General features: G+C 53.4%; 1 protein-coding gene across 3 annotated transcripts in view; it reads right to left on the reverse strand.

The window, feature by feature from the left end:
* Positions 1–3260: 3260 nt before the first annotated feature.
* Positions 3261–17896, reverse strand: part of MMP24 (matrix metallopeptidase 24) — a 55263-nt gene continuing 40627 nt past the window's right edge. For all 3 annotated transcript variants that reach the window (XM_064167342.1, XM_064167341.1, XM_064167343.1), the window contains 4 exons: positions 9871–10085; positions 7484–7622; positions 6359–6625; positions 3261–3785 (listed from right to left, as the gene is read on the reverse strand). In XM_064167342.1, the coding sequence (XP_064023412.1) occupies positions 3448–3785; positions 6359–6625; positions 7484–7622; positions 9871–10085 (959 nt within the window). In that variant the 3' untranslated portion in view covers positions 3261–3447. The remainder of the gene's footprint in view (positions 3786–6358; positions 6626–7483; positions 7623–9870; positions 10086–17896) is intronic.

Consider the following 17896-nt stretch of genomic DNA (forward strand, 5'->3'; position numbering starts at 1 on the left):
CTTTTATGCTCAGGTTCCTGCCTGGTGAGTGTGGGGCAGGCTGTGGATGGAGTCTACCTGGACTGCAGCAAAGCTTTGACACTGTCTGCCACAAGAAGCTCCTGGCCAAGCTGGCAGCTCATGGTTTGGACAGATTCACTCTGTGCTGGGTCAGGAACTGGCTGGATGGCAGAGCCCAGAGAGTGGTGGTGAATGGTGCCACAGCCAGCTGACAGCTGGCACCAGTGCTGTTCCCCAGGGATCAGTGTTGGGCCCAGTCCTGGTCAGTATCTTTATGGATGATCTGGAGCAGGGGATTGAGTCCAGCAGCAGTCAGTTTGCAGATGACACCAAGCGAGGAGCAGTGTGGAGCTGTTGGAGGGTAGCAGAGCCCTGCAGAGGGACCTGGCCAGGCTGCATGGGTGGGCAGAGGCCAATGGGATGAGACTGAACAAGGCCAAGGGCAGGGTTCTGCACTTTGGCCACAACAACCCCAAGCAGCACTACAGGCTGGGGCCAGAGTGGCTGAGAGCAGGCAGGCAGAGAGGGAGCTGGGGGTGGTGGGAGAGAGGAGCTGCAGAGGAGGCAGCAGTGCCCAGGTGGGCAGGAGAGCCAATGGCATCCTGGGCTGGCTCAGGAGCAGTGTGGGCAGCAGGACAAGGGAGGTTCTTCTGCCCCTGTGCTCAGCACTGCTCAGGCCACCCCTGCAGTGCTGTGTCCAGTTCTGGGCTCCTCCATTGCAGAGAGCTGTTGAGGAGCTGGAAGGTGTTTGGAGCAGGGCAGCAAGGCTGGGGAGGGGCCTGGAGCAGAGCCCTGTGAGGAGAGGCTGAGGGAGCTGGGGGGGTGCAGCCTGCAGCAGAGGAGGCTCAGGGCAGAGCTCATTGCTGCCTGCAGCTGCCTGCAGGGAGGCTGTAGCCAGGTGGGGTTGGGCTCTGCTGCCAGGCAGCCAGCACCAGAACAAGGGGACACAGCCTGAAGCTGTGCCAGGGCAGGTCTAGGCTGGCTGTGAGAAGGAAGTTGCTGGCAGAGAGAGTGATTGGCATTGGAATGGGCTGCCCAGGGAGGTGGTGGAGTGGCTGTGGCTGGAGGTGTTGCAGCCAAGGCTGGCTGGGGCACTTAGTGCCATGGTCTGGTTGGTTGGGCAGGGCTGGGTGCTAGGTTGGGCTGGCTGAGCTTGGAGCTCTCTTCCAGCCTGGCTGGTTCTATGATTCTATGATTAAAAGCAGACAGACACTCGCCAAGGTTGTAAATTCCATTTTATAACGATGGCTGTTGGAAGTTGCTGAAAGGTTTTTTTGGGCTGGCACAGTCCTAGAAGTGATGGCAGCGAAGAGATGAGTTGGATGTGGCCCTTCTGCCACCGGGGCCCTGCACACCGCAACAGCCGAGCAGCGCAGGGCGGGCAGGTCTGATGAGTAGCTCCAGTTTCCCTCGGTGCTTTGCACTCCTCTGCCCATCAGGAGACCTTAGCATACTTCTTTATTTAGTTATTGTTAGCCACTACAATTGTTTTTTTCATCTACCAACTTCTCACTCACTGGGGAATAGGTTTGTAAATACTTTTGTTGTTGTTGCTGCTGTCCTTCGTTTCAAACGAGAAGAAACAGCTTGGGTATGGCAATCACTTATGGAGGATAAAAGAAACAAAGGGCAGTTTGGAGACCACACACTGCAGTCCTCAGTGGGCTTTACTGGAAGGATCTCTTTGCCTGCCCTGCTTCACCAGAGCAGGACTGGAGAACCAGTCAGGAATTCAGAATGCTTAACAATCTTTCCGCTTCTTGGTTCCTCGTCGCTGCAGTCAGGGATAGTTTTAGCCTTGGAATGACTTTTTTCCCTGGCTGAGGTTTTGAAGCTGAGCTTTTTGGTTCTCCCTACACTAGGTGGAGATCCTGTGCATTGCACTGGATCAGGTCAGTTATAGGCAGAGGGCTTAGGCTAATCCCCTGCTCCTTCCTGCGAGCGCGCAGAGCAGTTCAGGTACTTACACGAATGGCACTTTGTACGGGGCTGGACTTCCCCACTGCGTCCTCCACTCTCAGGTAACAGGGCAGCAACACCAGCAGCAGCAACATGGACTTAGAACACAAGATCCTAACCCATCCCCAGCTGGAGAAGCAGAAGGAACTGTTGTAGGAAGTGAGAAGCTACTCGGCAGCAGTTGAGCTCTCTCCCTAGCCTTGACCTGCCGCTGCCTGCCAGCTGTGGCTAGCGACGAGCCCGTTCTAGTGTGGCATGCTTCCTCTCCTCCTTGTCAAACACTTGCCTGTGAAGAAGTGAGAAAAGAAACCAAAGCAAACCCAAACCCCAGAATTCAAAGGCATACAATGTCTGTAACATCTACAGGGACTGGATTTGGGGGGAGGGGGGTTATAAACAGGCCTAATCCTTACTGTGTCTGGACTCTGTCAGTGAAAAACGGAATGAGGACCTCACTCCAAACAAACATTTCCACTCTCCTGGAGCCCAACATACAAATTCCACAATCTAATCACACAGAACAACAATTCCTCTTTTCCCAACCTCTTAATGGGGGCAGAGTGCAGTCTACATCTACACAGAGTTGTCAGTACATTGGGAACTCCACTGGGTCTTGCTGAGGGGAACCAACATCCATCCTATGACAAAGATTCCTTCCATGAATGGCTCCCAAAACCAAAAAGATGTATTCCCATGACTGGTTGGTTGGCTGTGGTCTGGGGTGGGTTTTTTTGCTTGCTTGTTTTTTTTCAGACCCAAATATTTTGTCTTCAGAGTGTCCCAGTCTAGGGTTTGATGTTGCCAGGTTTGGTGCTTCTTGAGCTTCTGCTCTGCACTCGTCTAGCTCTGCGAGCGCTTAGCGGTTCCTCATGCGCTGTACTGAGTGGCAGCATTGACTTGAAGATATGAATGTACAAAACATCTGACCAGCAGGTATTGGAAAACTGTAGCCAGGGTTAACTCCCTGGATTCTGTAATAAACTAAGAAGATCTTTTAGAATGGTTCAGCATCAGAATGTCTTCTGAATTGTTCCTGTTCCGAGATTCCGTGACCTTAACTCGTTGATGAGACAGCTATTAAAAAACCATGGTTCTGCTCAGAGGTGCTTTAGCTACACTGGAGAATGCTGGGTTTAACAGGGAGCACTGCTGCAGGGAACTGAAAGAAGTCTCCCAGGTCAGTTGAAACTTGTCTTGAAGACTCTGATGTTTGCAGAGTGAGCCCGTGGAGGATGGCACACGGAGACTGATGCGACTGAGGCAGTAAGAAGAGGCTCCACGCTGCGAGACTGCCTGGGTGGGGTGGGTGTTATTTCCCAGTTTTCCTGCTTCTTTCAGTCCCAGGCTGTCCAAACCTTGCAGGTCACTGAAGTAGTTCTGTTGGGTAGGCTTTTGAACGCTTTGTTTTCTCTCTCTTAGTGGTTTGGTGGTTGGTTGGTGCCCTCAGTCCTCAGGGGATGAACGAGCCGAGCTGCGCCGGGGGCTGTGTCATACCCACTCCTGGACAGGTCTTTTGTAATACACAACGTTCTGCTGCACCTCTTTGTTTTTGAACTGGAAGATTGTGTACACCAGGACGAGGATACAGAGAGACAAAATGCAGGGGATGACAACTGCAATGGCATTGACAGTGCTAGGCACATCGTTTATTGTCACCATAATGTCCACGTCGTCGTGGGGCAGGCGTCTGTCCTTGCTCCGCTCCACCTCCTTCTGGTTACAGCCCATCCAGTCCTTGAGGATGGACCTGGGGTAGCCTGGCTCCACGCTCAGCCTCTGGTTGTCAAACTTCCAATACTCCTTCCCCTTGTAAAAGTAGGTATAAACTGGAAGAGAAAACAGAGAGCATTCCTCACCACGCTGCCAGCTCAGCAAGCTGTGCTCCTGCAGGGCTGCAAAGGACCTCGAGGATCATCCAGCTTCAAGCCCCCTGCCACAGGCAGGGACACCTCACACTGCATCAGGCTGCCCAGAGCCACATCCAGCCTGGCCTAAAAAACTTCCAGGGATGAAACTTCCACCACCTCCCTGGACAGCCTGTGCCAGGCTCTCACCACCCTCATGCTGAAGAGCTTCTTCCTAACATCCAATCTGAATCTATCCACTTAGAATCACAGAATCAAACAGCTTGGAAGAGAGCTCCAAGCTCAGCCAGCCCAACCTAGCACCCAGCCCTGCCCAACCAACCAGACCATGGCACTAAGTGCCCCAGCCAGGATTGGCTGCAACACCTCCAGCCACAGCCACTCCACCACCTCCCTGGGCAGCCCATTCCAATGCCAATCACTCTCTCTGACAGCAACTTCCTAACAACATCCAGCCTAGACCTGCCCTGGCACAGCTTGAGCCTCTGTCCCCTTCTTCTGCTGCTGGCTGCCTGGCAGCAGAGCCCAACCCCACCTGGCTACAGCCTCCCTGCAGGCAGCTGCAGGCAGCAATGAGCTCTGCCCTGAGCCTCCTCTGCTGCAGGCTGCACCCCCCCAGCTCCCTCAGCCTCTCCTCACAGGGCTGTGCTCCAGGCCCCTCCCCAGCCTTGCTGCCCTGCTCCAAACACCTTCCAGCACCTCAGCATCTCTCTGCAATTCAGGAGCCCACAACTCCTAGGCTTGCTTCATTCTCCCCACTCCTGTCACTACCTGACACCCTAAAAAGTCCCTCCCCAGCTTTCTTGTAGCCCCTCTCAGACCCTGGAAGAACCACAGTAAGGTCTCCTCGAATGTGCCTCTGCACAGGCTCTAGGGTGGGGGTGGTAGCTGCCTGGGCCAGTGAAACACCTTCAGCCAGGGCATCCCAACACTGCTGAGAAGGGAAGGTGCTTTTGGAGCTAGGATTTGAAGGAGATGCCAGAGCTCCTGGGTGCAACTGTCCCCACAGAACACCACTCCCCATGGCTGGGACAAGCTGTGGATACCAATCCCACAACTAACTTTCTAAGTGGTTTTTCCCTGAGACATCTGCAAAGGGCAGCTCAGCAGCAGCCAATGAACACTCCACAGAGAGGCAGCAGCAGGGTGCCTGGAAGAACACTGAAGGTTCCTGTTCACCCAGCCTGAGCCAGCAGATGCTGAGTGAGTCCTGCTGCTACCAAAAGGCTGATGGTTTATGCTGCATGCTCTCTGAGTTGCTCTCAGCTCCCCAAATGAGGCCTTTACAAAAGGGGAAAAGGAGAAGGGAGCAGTGGTGGAAGCTTGGAGTCTCCTGCCTCTGTCCTCCAGCCTGGCTGCCAATCACTGCAGACCTCCAGCCTAGCCCAGCCCTGCAGCCCTGAGTTTAAACAAGGCCTCCCCAGCACAAGTCCTCCCTCTTAGCTCTTTCTCCAGCTGAAAGAAGAAGAAACCAGAGAAGGAGCCTCTGGAGGCTCAGCTCCCTACTCAGAGTGTGGCTGCCTTCAAAGCCCCCCAGGCAGGTTGGAGTGGCTGAGCCAGAAGAGAAATACAATTATGGCTTCCTCTCAGTCAGGGCCCAGGACCCCTTGGGTAGGGGCTGCTGTGGCAGCACAGCCAGCAAAGCTCCCTGTCCCCCTCAGCTGGCATCAGCAAAGTGTGCTTCAGCAGCTGAGGAGGTGTATGGCTTGGGGGAAGGCTTGGGAAGGGCCTCAGAGTGCTGTGGCTCACAGGTGTCCACCTGCCCCCAGCACTTCTGAGACTCCACTGCAGTGCCAGGAAATCAGAGAATCAGGCAGGGCTGGAAGGGACCTCAAGGATCATCCAGTTCCAACCCCCTGCCATGCCCAGGGACACCTCACACTGGAGCAGGCTGCACACAGCCTCAGCCAGCCTGGCCTCAAACACCTCCAGCCATGGGGCCTCAACCACCTCCCTGGGCAACCCATTCCAGCCTCTCACCACTCTCCTGCTCAACAACTTCTTCCTCACCTCCAGTCTGAGTCTGCCCATTTCCAGCTTTGCTCCATTCCCCCCAGTCCCATCACTCCCTGAGAGCCTAAAAAGTCCCTCCCCAGCTTTCTTGTAGCCCCCTTCAGATACTGAGAGGCCACAAGAAGGTCACCTCAGAGCCTTCTCCTCTCCAGACTGCACAGCCCCAACTCCCTCAGTCTCTCCTCACAGCAGAGCAGCTCCAGCCCTCTGCTCATCCTCCTGCTCTGGACACCTTCCAGCACCTCCACAGCCCTCTTGTCCCAGGGGCTCCAGAAGAGGACACAGTACTCCAGGTGGGGTCTCAGCAGAGCAGAGCAGAGCAGAGAGGGAGGATCACTTCCCTCCCCCTGCTGCCCACACTGCCCACACTGCCCACACTGCCGCAGCCCAGGCTCTGGCTGCTCTCTGGGCTGTACTCTGGCAGCTCACTCTGAGCTTCTCCTCCAGCAGCACCCCCAGGGCCCTGAGGCAGGCAGAGCCACCCAGCAGGGCAGCCACGGAGCTGTCCCAAGCGCACTTACAGCCTTCCTTGCTGATGAAGGCTCCCTGTGGAGCCTGCGGGATGCCTCTCCAGACGGTGATGGGCTTGGGGTAGCCTGGGTCGGTGGCTCTCTTGTCCTCGTTGTACCTCCAGTACCTGTCGCCCTTGAAGAAGTAGGTCTTGCCCACGGGCTCCCAGCGCAGCGCCGTGTCGATGCCCTCCCGTGGCAGGCAGCTGCCCAGCTCCACCAGGCTGTGTGGGTAGCCAGGCTCTGCTGTCACCTCCTTAAACACCCAGTACTTGTCTCCTAGAGGGGAACGGGGACACAAGCCACAGGGTGGCCTGAGGAGTCGGTGGTGTACATGCGAAACAGCAGTGAGGAGCAGCAGCACCTTGAGGGTGCTCTACTGCACTGGGGTCAGGCTGGTGCTGAACACCTCCAGGGAGGTTGTGGAGCACAGAAGCACCCAATGTGATCAAAGATCACATTGGGTGCTTCTATGCTCCACAACCTCCCTGGGCAGCCTGTGCCAGTCTCTCCACACCCTCACTCTCAACAGTCTCTTCCTCAGCTCCACTCTCCCCTCTCCCAGCTCAAAGCCATTGGCCCTCAGCCTGCCACAGCCAGCCCTTGTCCAAAGTCCCTCCCCAGCTCTCCTGCAGCCCCTCCAGGCACTGCAAGGCTGCTCTCAGCTCTCCCTGCTCTGCAGACTGAACAGCCCCAACTCTCTCAGTCTCTCCTCACAACAGAGCAGCTCCAGCCCTCTGCTCATCCTCATGGTCCTCCTCTGGACACCTTCCAGTACATCCACAGCCCTCTTGTAATAGAGGCTCCAGAACTGGATGCAGTACTCCAGGTGGGGTCTCAGCAGTGTGAAGCAGAGCAGGGGGGAGATCACTTCCCTCACCCTCTGCCCACACTTCTCCTGATGCGGCTCAGGGCACTTCTGGGCTGCAAGTGCACACTGCTGGCTCCTGTTGAGCTTCTCCTCCACCAGCACCGCCAAGTCCCTCTCCTCAGGGCTGCTCCCAGGCCAGGATTGGTGCTTGGGTTTGCCTTGACGCAGCTGCAGGACCTCGCACTTGGTGCTGCTGAACTTCGTGCCCACCCCTCCAGCCTTTCCGGGCAGTCACTCCCCTGGCCCCCTGCTGCCCTGTGCCTCACCTTTGAAGAAGACGAACTTGCCGTCGGAGCGCTCGTAGGCGGCGTCGATCCTGGCGGGGAGCCCCTTCCAGAAGTGCTCGATCTGCATGGGGTACCCCTCCTGCACGCGGTTGTTGCGCAGCCGCCAGAACCAGCGGTCCTGAGGAGAGGCCAGAGGCACCTTCAGCGCAGCCCCGGGCTGGGCAGCCAGCAGCCAGCCCCCGACCCCTGCCCAGCCCCCGACCCTTACGGACCGGAGCTGCGGCGGCTCAGGTGGCAGCTGCGAACCAGCCCCGGAGGCTCCGGGGAGGGAAGGTGGCAGCCCAGAGGGTAAGCTGGTTGCTGGTGCTGCGTGGAAGGGTGGAAGGGACAGGAAGAGGGAGCAGGGGGAAGCAGGTCCAAGGTTATGAACTCGATTGTGAGCCACCCCTCGGGTCTCATCGCCCCTGTCCTGGCACAGCTGCTGCCCAGCTACCAGGGCAGCCTTCCCCGGTGCCCGTGAGGCATGGAAAACCCTAAGGCACAAAGGAGCTACTCAGTATCCCTTCAGACAGGAGACAAAAGGAGCTCCCTTGAGACGGAGAGCAACAGTTAAGGCCATAGTGGATGCTCAGAGCACAGAGCCCGGGAGGCTGCCAGGCACTGCCCCAGCCTCCAGCTGTTCTCGCAGCTGCACTGTCCGCAGCTGCTGCGGTGTGCCCGGTGCGGGACCTCCCTGGTGCCCCTCTCCACGTTCACAGCTGTACAGGGTTAACACTCCAGGGGGAGTAACCCTGAACCTGGCCCTAGGTGGTCCTGACCCCTCCCCAGGGGTGGGTCTGAACACCAGCAGGTGGTGGTCAGCTCACCCCCCCTTCCTGTCCCATACAAGCAGGGGGACCTCCTGTCCTCTCTCTCTCTGCACCTCTCTCTGCCTCGCTTACACCACCACTACCACCTGGTTCCCCTTTGTAACTCCACGTGGCCATCACCCACGAGGCAGCCCAAGCCACCACAGCCGGGCTGTGTTTACACCACTTTGTACTTGCCATTTTCCCTTCCCTAACCTTTGTAACTTCCCTACCTCAGGTACCTTTTCAAGTCATTGTGAAACTTTTCAACTCCCAGCTGGAGGGAGGCTGAGTTCTTTGGCTGTGTCGACTTCCCTCTCTCCATCTAATCCCTTTCTTTTGGGAAAGAAGGGGGAGAGGGAAGGGCACTTTATAAAACCGTTATTGGTTCTATCAAGTTTATTTCAGTCTCTGGAAATTTAAACTAGAACCCAGAGAGCAGCCAGTGAAAGCCACAGGTGCTTGGGAAGGGGACTCTGGAGCCCCCGTTTGAGGCACTCCACCACGGGTTACTGAGCGGAGCTGCTCCTCCTCCCCCGGCTGCAGCCTGCAAGCGAGGCTGACTCAAACTCCCCAGGAGCTCCAGGCAGACTGAGAGCTCCCTGAAGCCCAGAGGTGGATTCAGGCCAGCTCTGGAGGCTCAAGCCCTGGTGAGGTACTGGTGTTGCTTTCTGACTTTGCAGCGGCTTGATGGTGTCTGAATTCCAGCTCCCAGACTGGCGCAGAGGCTGCCTGAGCATTTGGGGCTGCCAAACACTACAGAGCCAATCTGCTCACACCTCCTCCTACTCTGGCTCCTCCAGAGCAGTGACTTGCACAGCCACTCCGACTCTCACTGCCTCACAGTGCACCTTCTCCATACCCATTAACCTTTCACAGTATCACCAAGGTTGGAAGAGACCTCACAGATCATCCAGTCCAACCCTTTACCACAGAGCTCAAGGCCAGACCATGGCACCAAGTGCCACGTCCAGTCCTGCCTTGAACAGCTCCAGGGACGGCGACTCCACCACCTCCCCGGGCAGCCCATTCCAGTGCCCAATGACTCTCTCAGGGAAGAACTTTCTCCTCACCTCCAGCCTAAATCTCCCCTGGCACAGCCTGAGGCTGTGTCCTCTCGTTCTGGTGCTGGCCACCTGAGAGAAGAGAGCAACCTCCTCCTGGCCACAACCTCCCCTCAGGTAGTTGCAGACAGCAATAAGGTCACCCCTGAGCCTCCTCTTCTCCAGGCTAACCAATCCCAGCTCCCTCAGCCTCTCCTCGTAGGGCTGTGCTCAAGGCCTCTCCCCAGCCTCGTTGCCCTTCTCTGGACACGCTCAAGCATCTCAATGTCCCTCCTAAACTGGGGGGCCCAGAACTGAACACAGGACTCAAGGTGTGGTCTAACCAGTGCAGAGTCCAGGGGCAGAATGACCTCCCTGCTCCTGCTGGCCACACCATTCCTGATGCAGGCCAGGATGCCACTGGCTCTCTTGGCCACCTGGGCACACTGCTGGCTCATGTTCAGGCAGGTATCAATCAGTACCCCCAGATGCCTTTCTAAAGGCAGGCTCGGGGGTAAGCAACAAGTGTCAGTACCTTGAAGACAAACATTTCTCCTCTGAAGAGAGCCAGAGTGTTGAAGTTGCCGTCGCAGATGTTGGGTTTGGTGCCAGGAGGAGAGGGTCTGTCCCCCAGGGGAGGGCTGGCAGGCCGGGGCTGCCTCTCGTGCTTCCTTTCGGAGGGGGAGTGAATTCTGCGCACAGGCAGAGTCGGCAAAGGCCTGGTTGGCTCCAGGGGCTCCACGGGAGGACCTAGAAGCGAAAAGAGAAGCCTGTAGCAGAGCAGACACGAGTTGGGATTGGCTGTGCTCCCCTGGCTGGTTTTAATGGGCAAGAGGCTGCTGAACAGCACCGAGAGGAAGTTACACACTGCTTACACAGGCACCACTACCAGAGACATCCACACGGGGAAGATGCTCCAGAAGAGAGAAGCAGGAAGAACAGGATGGGGTTGAGGCTCTTCCCAAGGAGGCTGCTGCTGAAAGGAAGGAGAAGCCCCAGCAACCGCATTCCCACCCCAACCCAGAGGCAGTAACCCTTCAGCAGAGTTCTTTACTAGACTAGACTGAGAGGTAGTAACCCCTAAGCAGAATTCTTTACTAGACTGAACTGAGAGGTTTTAATCCTTGAGCAGAAGTCATTAGTAGACTACACTGAGGGGTAGTAACCCTGGAGCAGAAGTCTTTAGTAGACTAAACTGAGAGGAAGTAACCCTTGAGCAGAATTCTTTAGTAGACTGAGAGGTAGTAACCCTTGAGCAGAAGTCTTTAGTAGACTAAACTGAGAGGTATTAATCCTTGAGCAGAAGTCTTTAGCAGACTAAATTGAGTAGTAGTAACCCCTGAGCAGAATTCTTTAGTAGACTAGACTGAGAGGCAGTAACCCTTGAGTAGAAATCGTTAGTAGACTGAGAAGTAGTAACCCTTGAGCAGAAGTCTTTAGTAGACTAAACTGAGAGGTAGTAACCCCTAAGCAGAATTCTTTAGTAGACTGAGAGTTAGTAACCCTTGAGCAGAAGTCTTTAGTAGACTCAACTGAGAGTTAGTAACCCTTGAGTAGAAGTCTTTAGTAGACTGAGAGGTAGTAACCCTTGAGCAGAATTCTTTAGTAGACTGAGAGGTAGTAACCCTTGAGTAGAAGTCTTTAGTAGACTGAGAGGTAGTAACCCTTGAGCAGAATTCTTTAGTAGACTGAGAGGTAGTAACCCTTGAGTAGAAGTCTTTAGTAGACTGAGAGGTAGTAACCCTTGAGCAGAATTCTTTAGTAGACTGAGAGGTAGTAACCCTTGAGCAGAAGTCTTTAGTAGACTAAACTGAGAGGCAGTAACCCTTGAGCAGAAGTCTTTAGTAGACTAAACTGAGAGGCAGTAACCCTTGAGCAGAAGTCTTTAGTAGACTGAGAGTTAGTAACCCTTGAGCAGAAGTCTTTAGTAGCCTAGCAGACAAAACCCAAACCAAGGCAAAGAAAAAGACCAAACCCACCAAAACACCCAACCTCAGACCAACCAGAGCCACCCCAGGGAGACGAAAGAAACCAAAGAGAGCCACAGCAGAAAGAAGAGGTCAGGGAGAGAAAAGAATGCAACTGGAGGCGGGGAGCAGAGAGCAGCTCCTTTACGTGCTGGTTCCAGCCAGGACAGAGCGAGGCTCTTCCTGGTACACAGCTGAGTAGTGCAATGCTGTGGGATGACTGCTGCCGCTAGGCTGCAGCTCAGTTTGGTCTGCTTCAGTTTAGTCTGGGTTAGTTTAGATTAGTTTTGCTTGGCTTAGTTTAGTTTTGCTTGGTTTAGCTTGGTTTGGGTTGGGTTAGTTCAGATTAGTTTTGTTTGGGTTGGCTTAGTTTAGATTAGTTTGGGTTAGTTTAGATTGGTTCAGTTTGGGTTAGTTTAGATTGGATCAGTTTGGGTTAGTTTAGATTGGTTCAGTTAGGGTTAGTTTAGTTGGGGTTGGCTTAGTTTAGATTGGTTCAGTTTGGGTTAGTTTAGTTTGGGTTGGCTTAGTTTAGATTGGTTCAGTTTGGGTTAGTTTAGATTGGTTAAGTTTGATTTAGTTTAGTTTGGGTTGGCTTAGTTTAGATTGGTTCAGTTTGGGTTAGTTTAGATTGGTTCAGTTTGATTTAGTTTAGTTCAGTTTGGGTTAGTTTAGATTGGTTCAGTTTGATTTAGTTTAGTTTGGGTTGGCTTAGTTTAGATTAGTTTAGTTTGGGTTAGTTTAGATTGGTTCAGTTTGATTTAGTTTAGTTTGGGTTGGCTTAGTTTAGATTGGTTCAGTTTGGGTTAGTTTAGATTGGTTCAGTTTGATTTAGTTTAGTTCAGTTTGGGTTAGTTTAGATTGGTTCAGTTTGATTTAGTTTAGTTTGGGTTGGCTTAGTTTAGATTGGTTCAGTTTGGGTTAGTTTAGATTGGTTCAGTTTGATTTAGTTTAGTTTGGGTTGGCTTAGTTTAGATTAGTTCAGTTTGAGTTAGTTTAGATTGGTTTAGTTTGATTTAGTTTAGTTTGGGTTGGCTTAGTTTAGATTGGTTCAGTTCGAGTTAGTTTAGATTGGTTCAGTTTGATTTAGTTTAGTTTGGGTTGGCTTAGTTTAGATTGGTTCAGTTTGGGTTAGTTTAGATTGGTTCAGTTTGGGTTAGTTTAGATTGGGTTGGCTTAGTTTAGATTAGTTTAGTTTGGGTTAGTTTAGATTGGTTCAGTTTGATTTAGTTTAGTTTGGGTTGGCTTAGTTTAGATTGGTTCGGTTTGGGTTAGTTTAGTTTGGGTTGGGTTAGTTTAGATTGGTTCAGTTTGATTTAGTTTAGATTGGTTCAGTTTGATTTAGTTTAGTTTGGGTTAGTTTAGATTGGTTCCGTTTGATTTAGTTTAGTTTGGATTGGGTTAGTTTAGTTTGGGTTGGGTTAGTTTAGATTGGTTCAGTTTGATTTAGTTTAGATTGGTTTAGTTTAGTTGAGATTAGTTTGGTTTGGGTTCAGATTTGTTTGGTTTAGTTTGGTTTGGGTTAGTTTAGTTTGGTTTGGGTTAGTTCAGATTTGTTTGGTTAAGTTTGGTTTGGTTTATGTTAGATTAGTTTTGCTTGGTTTAGTTTGGTTTGGGTTAGTTTAGTTTGGCTTGATTTAGTGTACATTAGTTTCAGTTGGGTTAGTTTAAATTGGTTCATTTTGATTTAGTTTAGATTGGTCTGGTGTAGATTAGATTAGTTTGAGTTGGATTAGTTTGGATTAGTTTAGATTGGTTTGATTTAGTTTAGTTGGTTTGGGTCAGTTGATTTTGGGTTAGATTGGTTTGATTTAGTTTAGATTGGTTTGGTTTAGTTGGTTTGGGTTAGTTTAGTTATGAAACTCTTATCTCACCTCACATCTTTTTCCTTCTGGTTCTCCTCCCCATGGCAAAAGGGGGCCCCAGGGGTGGCAAGACAGCCCCACCACTTGCCATGGACCAATCCACACTGTACTGGGACAGGTGAAGCTCCAGGACACCTGCAACGCATTGACAAGATGGCCTCATGGTATGGGGCAACACAGCAGGAGAAGCTATTGAGGAAGGGAAGAAAACAACCCAAGTCCTGCCAGCAACCTAAAGTAAACTAGCAGTAGTAGTAGTGAAAGTGAATGCAGCTAAAGGAGAGAGAGGCAGCTGCTGCTGCTGCCTCCTAACAGGGCGAGAGCTGTAGCAAGCTGCGCTGCAGAGAGCACAGCTGCTGCCAGGGGGATGGTCTGGCAGGGACCCAGGGAGTCACTGTGAAGGATGCAGTCATAGAGTCACAGAATCAGGCAGGTTGGAAGAGAGCTCCAAGCTCAGCCAGCCCAACCTAGCACCCAGCCCTGCCCAACCAACCAGACCATGGCACTAAGTGCCCCAGCCAGGCTTGGCTGCAACACCTCCAGCCACGGCCACTCCACCACCTCCCTGGGCAGCCCATTCCAATGCCAATCACTCTCTCTGCCAGCAACTTCCTAACAACATCCAGCCTAGACCTGCCCTGGCACAGCTTGAGCCTCTGTCCCCTTCTCCTGTTGCTGGCTGCCTGGCAGCAGAGCCCAACCCCACCTGGCTACAGCCTCCCTGCAGGCAGCTGCGGACAGCAATGAGCTCTGCCCTGAGCCTCCTCTGCTGCAGGCTGCACCCCCCCAGCTCCCTCAGCCTCTCCTCACAGGGCTGTGCTCCAGGCCCCTCCCCAGCCTTGCTGCCCTTCTCCAAACACCTTCCAGCACCTCAACATCTCTCTTGAACTGAGGAGCCCAGAACTGGACACAGCACTCCAGGAGTGGCCTGAGCAGTGCTGAGCACAGTGGCACAAGAACCTCCCTTGTCCTGCTGCCCACACTGCTCCTGAGCCAGCCCAGGATGCCATTGGCTCTGCTGCTCACCTGGGCACTGCTGTCTCATCTCCAGCTCCTCTCTCCCACCACCCCCAGCTCCCTCTCTGCCTGGCTGCTCTCAGCCACTCTGGCCCCAGCCTGGAGTGTTGCTTGGGGTTGTTGTGGCTAAAGTGCAGAACCCTGCACTTGGCCTTGTTCAGTCTCATCCCATTGGCCTCTGCCCACCCATCCAGCCTGGCCAGGTCCCTCTGCAGGGCTCTCTGGCCCTCTAACAGCTCCACACTGCTCCTAGCTTGGTGTCATCTGCACACTCACTGATGCTGGACTCAATCCCCTCGTCCAGATCATCAATACAGACACTGAATAGGACTGTGCCCAGCACTGATCTTTGGGGGACACTGCCAGTGCCAGCTGCCAACTGGCTGTGGCACCATTCACCACCACTCTCTCACACTGCATGCATGCAGGACAGTGTGCACAGCGGTGACTGCCACCTCAGAGTGGTTCTGCTTCTCAGACACAGCAGAGACAGAGCTACTCAAACCAGCTGTAGTTCTGGATTTCCAGAAATAACAAGACACAGACTCCCTACCCAGGGGAGAGTGAGAGTAGAGTCTGATAGAGATGACCAGGAGCCATCAGACAAGGACAAGACACTAATTCCACACACAGACACACACAGGCAAGGGCCACTCACAGAGCAGGTGCAGGACATGTTCAACTCTCACATTTAGCTTAAGTGCCCAAAGTCTTCTGTGGAGAAGAGGAAGGTTGAAAGAACAGCTGTGAGCCAGGGGACCAACACAGAGGTTTTCCTTAGCCCTAGGGTGCCACTGAAGCAGACTGCAGTAAGCAGAGGCACAGGCTGCAGTCAGGAGGGTGCAGAGCAGCAGTGATTCAGGGGAAGCAGAGCCCTGAGCTCACTGAAACCTCTGCTAGGGCATCAGAAAGACATTGCAAGTCAGAAGCAGCACAGGAAGCTGTACTCACTGCTGGCAGCACCCACACTGGAACTGGTCAGAAGCAGCACAGGAAGCTGTACTCACTGCTGGCAGCACCCACACTGGAACTGCATCTTGCTGTGAAGGAGGCACCCACCCCTGAGAGGGCTTCCAGCACCTTCTGCAGGTGATGCTGAAATCGATTTGGATGCAGACTTTGGCATTTCAGTTGAAGTATTTCTCTTCCTGTCTTTCCCTGCCAGCCATGGATTTTAACTTCCACCTTTCACTTCTTGTTTTGACACTCCTTGACCTTCCCACCCCTCCTGATTTCAGCCCTGTCTCCTCTTGTGGTGATTTTTAACTGCTGCCTTCTCTTTGTCACTGAGTGAGAGTGGACTTGCAGCTAAAGGTGGAAGGTAACTACAGCTGTGCACATGCAAAGAGCAGAGGGGCACAGGGACAAGACAAAAATCCTGGGGTCCACGTGCTAGGCAGGCAGGACTTGGTCTCCAGTTAGGGGGGTGGAAAGCAGAAGCACAGCCTGTCCACTGCTGAAAGAAAGATGCTACCTCTTCAGACCTGAGCCACTTCAGAGCACCATCCTACACGAAAGCAGAATGAACAGACCCTGGAGAGTTTGCCAACCATTCCTACTTCCAGAATTCATCAGGGTAGTGTTTCTCCAAAAGAGATTGTCAGAGGCAGCATAGCACAGGCTGCCCAGAAGCAGAGCTGAGAGCTGACCCTGTGAACAAACTGCTGCTCAAGAGATGCTGGCACCTCAGTGCTTGTTACAAGACCTGATTACAGCCAGCACTGACACAACCAACCAGGCAGTGCTGGGCACAGATCACAGCCTCTGCCACTGTGCTGCCAGGTGACTCCAGAAAATCAGTCAGAGCAAATCTCACCGAGGGAAAAGATGAGAGAGGCTATTGCATGGCTCTGCCAGCAGCCCTGAACCCAGCCACCGAGGTGCTGTGTGTGAGCCCAGACCAGAGCCAAACCCACCCCCGGGTGGAACCTGCAGCCACTTCCACACGGGAAGCAGGTAAGAAACCTCCTGGAGCTGAAAACTAAGTTCTGCAGGGAAGCAACTCGCTGGCACTATACAGACACTGTGTGGAGAAGAAGATTTTCTTCCTCTCTATCACAACCAAGGCAAAGAATGTCACAGCAGATCACCTTCAGAGTGTGACTTCCGCCACTGGCACTTAGCCTCCTCCCTTCATGCTTCCTCTGTCGCAGACCATCTGAATACCAAGGTGACCTGTGAAGATAACACAGAGAGAGGAGGCATTTAGGAGCCACTGTGTCGATAGTTGAGGACAAAAGAGAACTGTGCTGTCCTCCTGGCTATTGACAGAGTGTTCCCTCAACCGCCTGGAGGCTCAGCATCCATCGCTCAGCAGCGCCAGTGCAGAGGATGCTCTTAGGTTTGGATCAGGGGAGAGAATGATCTGCCTGCTAACTAAGGCTTCTCTTTATCTTCCTAACTTCTCTTAACTATTCACTTCCATCTGGACTTGAGGCATGTGCTTGCACTTCTGGATACCACCCAGGAGGGGTTTGGGTGTAAGAAGCTGGGCTGCCTGCACATCTCTGTGGGACTGAACCAGCTGTCCAGGTTTCAAATCGAAACCTATGATCCACATGGGCCAGAGAGAGAGAGGGAGAGAAACCCACCTGGCTGCTCTGCAGGCTGCCTGCCAGCTGCTGACAAGCTGCCTCAGGGACGAGAGGCAGTCAATCCACAACAGCTCAGAGCTCAGGAAAGACTCATTTCCCTTGCTCACTTGGTAAACGTGTCCACAGAGGACTCTGTGCTTCTGGGGTTAGGCTTCAGCAGTGATCAGCTCTTTCAGTCAGTTTGGGTGTCCCTGCCCCAGTGCCCTAACAGTCTGCAGAACAAGCCCTGGCACCCAGTGCACCCCGTGGCTGGGCAGCTGAGGCCCTCACGATCATGATGGGAGTGGTGAGAAGTGTTTCTTGAGCCCTTCTTGCACAACGACCAACCACCAACTGCCACCCAGATGACAGAGCATTCACCTGGCAAACAGAGAGTCCACGGTTGAAATCCTTGCTCCAAGCCAAAGGGAATGCCCTCCTGGGCTCTGCATTGAGGCAACTCACCCTGCAGCTGCCTCCTCTGCTTTGAGTGCAACAAAAGCAGATCTAAAATTGCCAGGCTTAGGCAGGCAAATGATGAGAGTTTGGGGTTCAGCAAGACACTGCAGCTGCAGTGCCTGCAGCCCAGGTCCCCTTTAAGAATGCTGACAACTGCTCCACTGCAAACCAGAACATTTTTCTCCTACTCAGAAAGCTCTCTAGGATGAGAGAAGTGTTTCCTGCCCCGCTGTAACACAAAGCAGTGTTCTCCACCAGCTGAGAGCCTCTCCAAGAGAGATGGAGCTCTCCTGAGCTTCCCCTTCAGCAGAAGGCAGCTGATCCCTCCTCTCACACCCAGGGTGTGCAGCTTCGGGCTGGTGTGGATGTGTCATTCCATTCTCTTATCCTCTCCCCGCCTTCGAGAGGACACTACCAGGGAACAGTTCCTGTGCCCAAAGTTTCCAGGCCCTGCAATGCAGTGAAGCTTGCTCTGATGGTCCCTTTCACAGCACAGTGTCACCACGTGGAGTGTTCTGCACCAGGTCTCTGCTGTTTCATCACAAACCACCTCACACCTGCAGGCCACAAGGATGTGAGGTTGCTCTGAGGCTGCCCTTGGGAAAAGGTGAAACCCCTGCTTGCTGCAGAGAAGTAATGAGGCTGGCAGAAGGTGCCCATGGCCATTGTGCCCTGCTGAT

The sequence above is a fragment of the Pogoniulus pusillus genome, chromosome 29 (assembly GCF_015220805.1).
Source record: "Pogoniulus pusillus isolate bPogPus1 chromosome 29, bPogPus1.pri, whole genome shotgun sequence".
NCBI lineage: Eukaryota > Metazoa > Chordata > Aves > Piciformes > Lybiidae > Pogoniulus > Pogoniulus pusillus.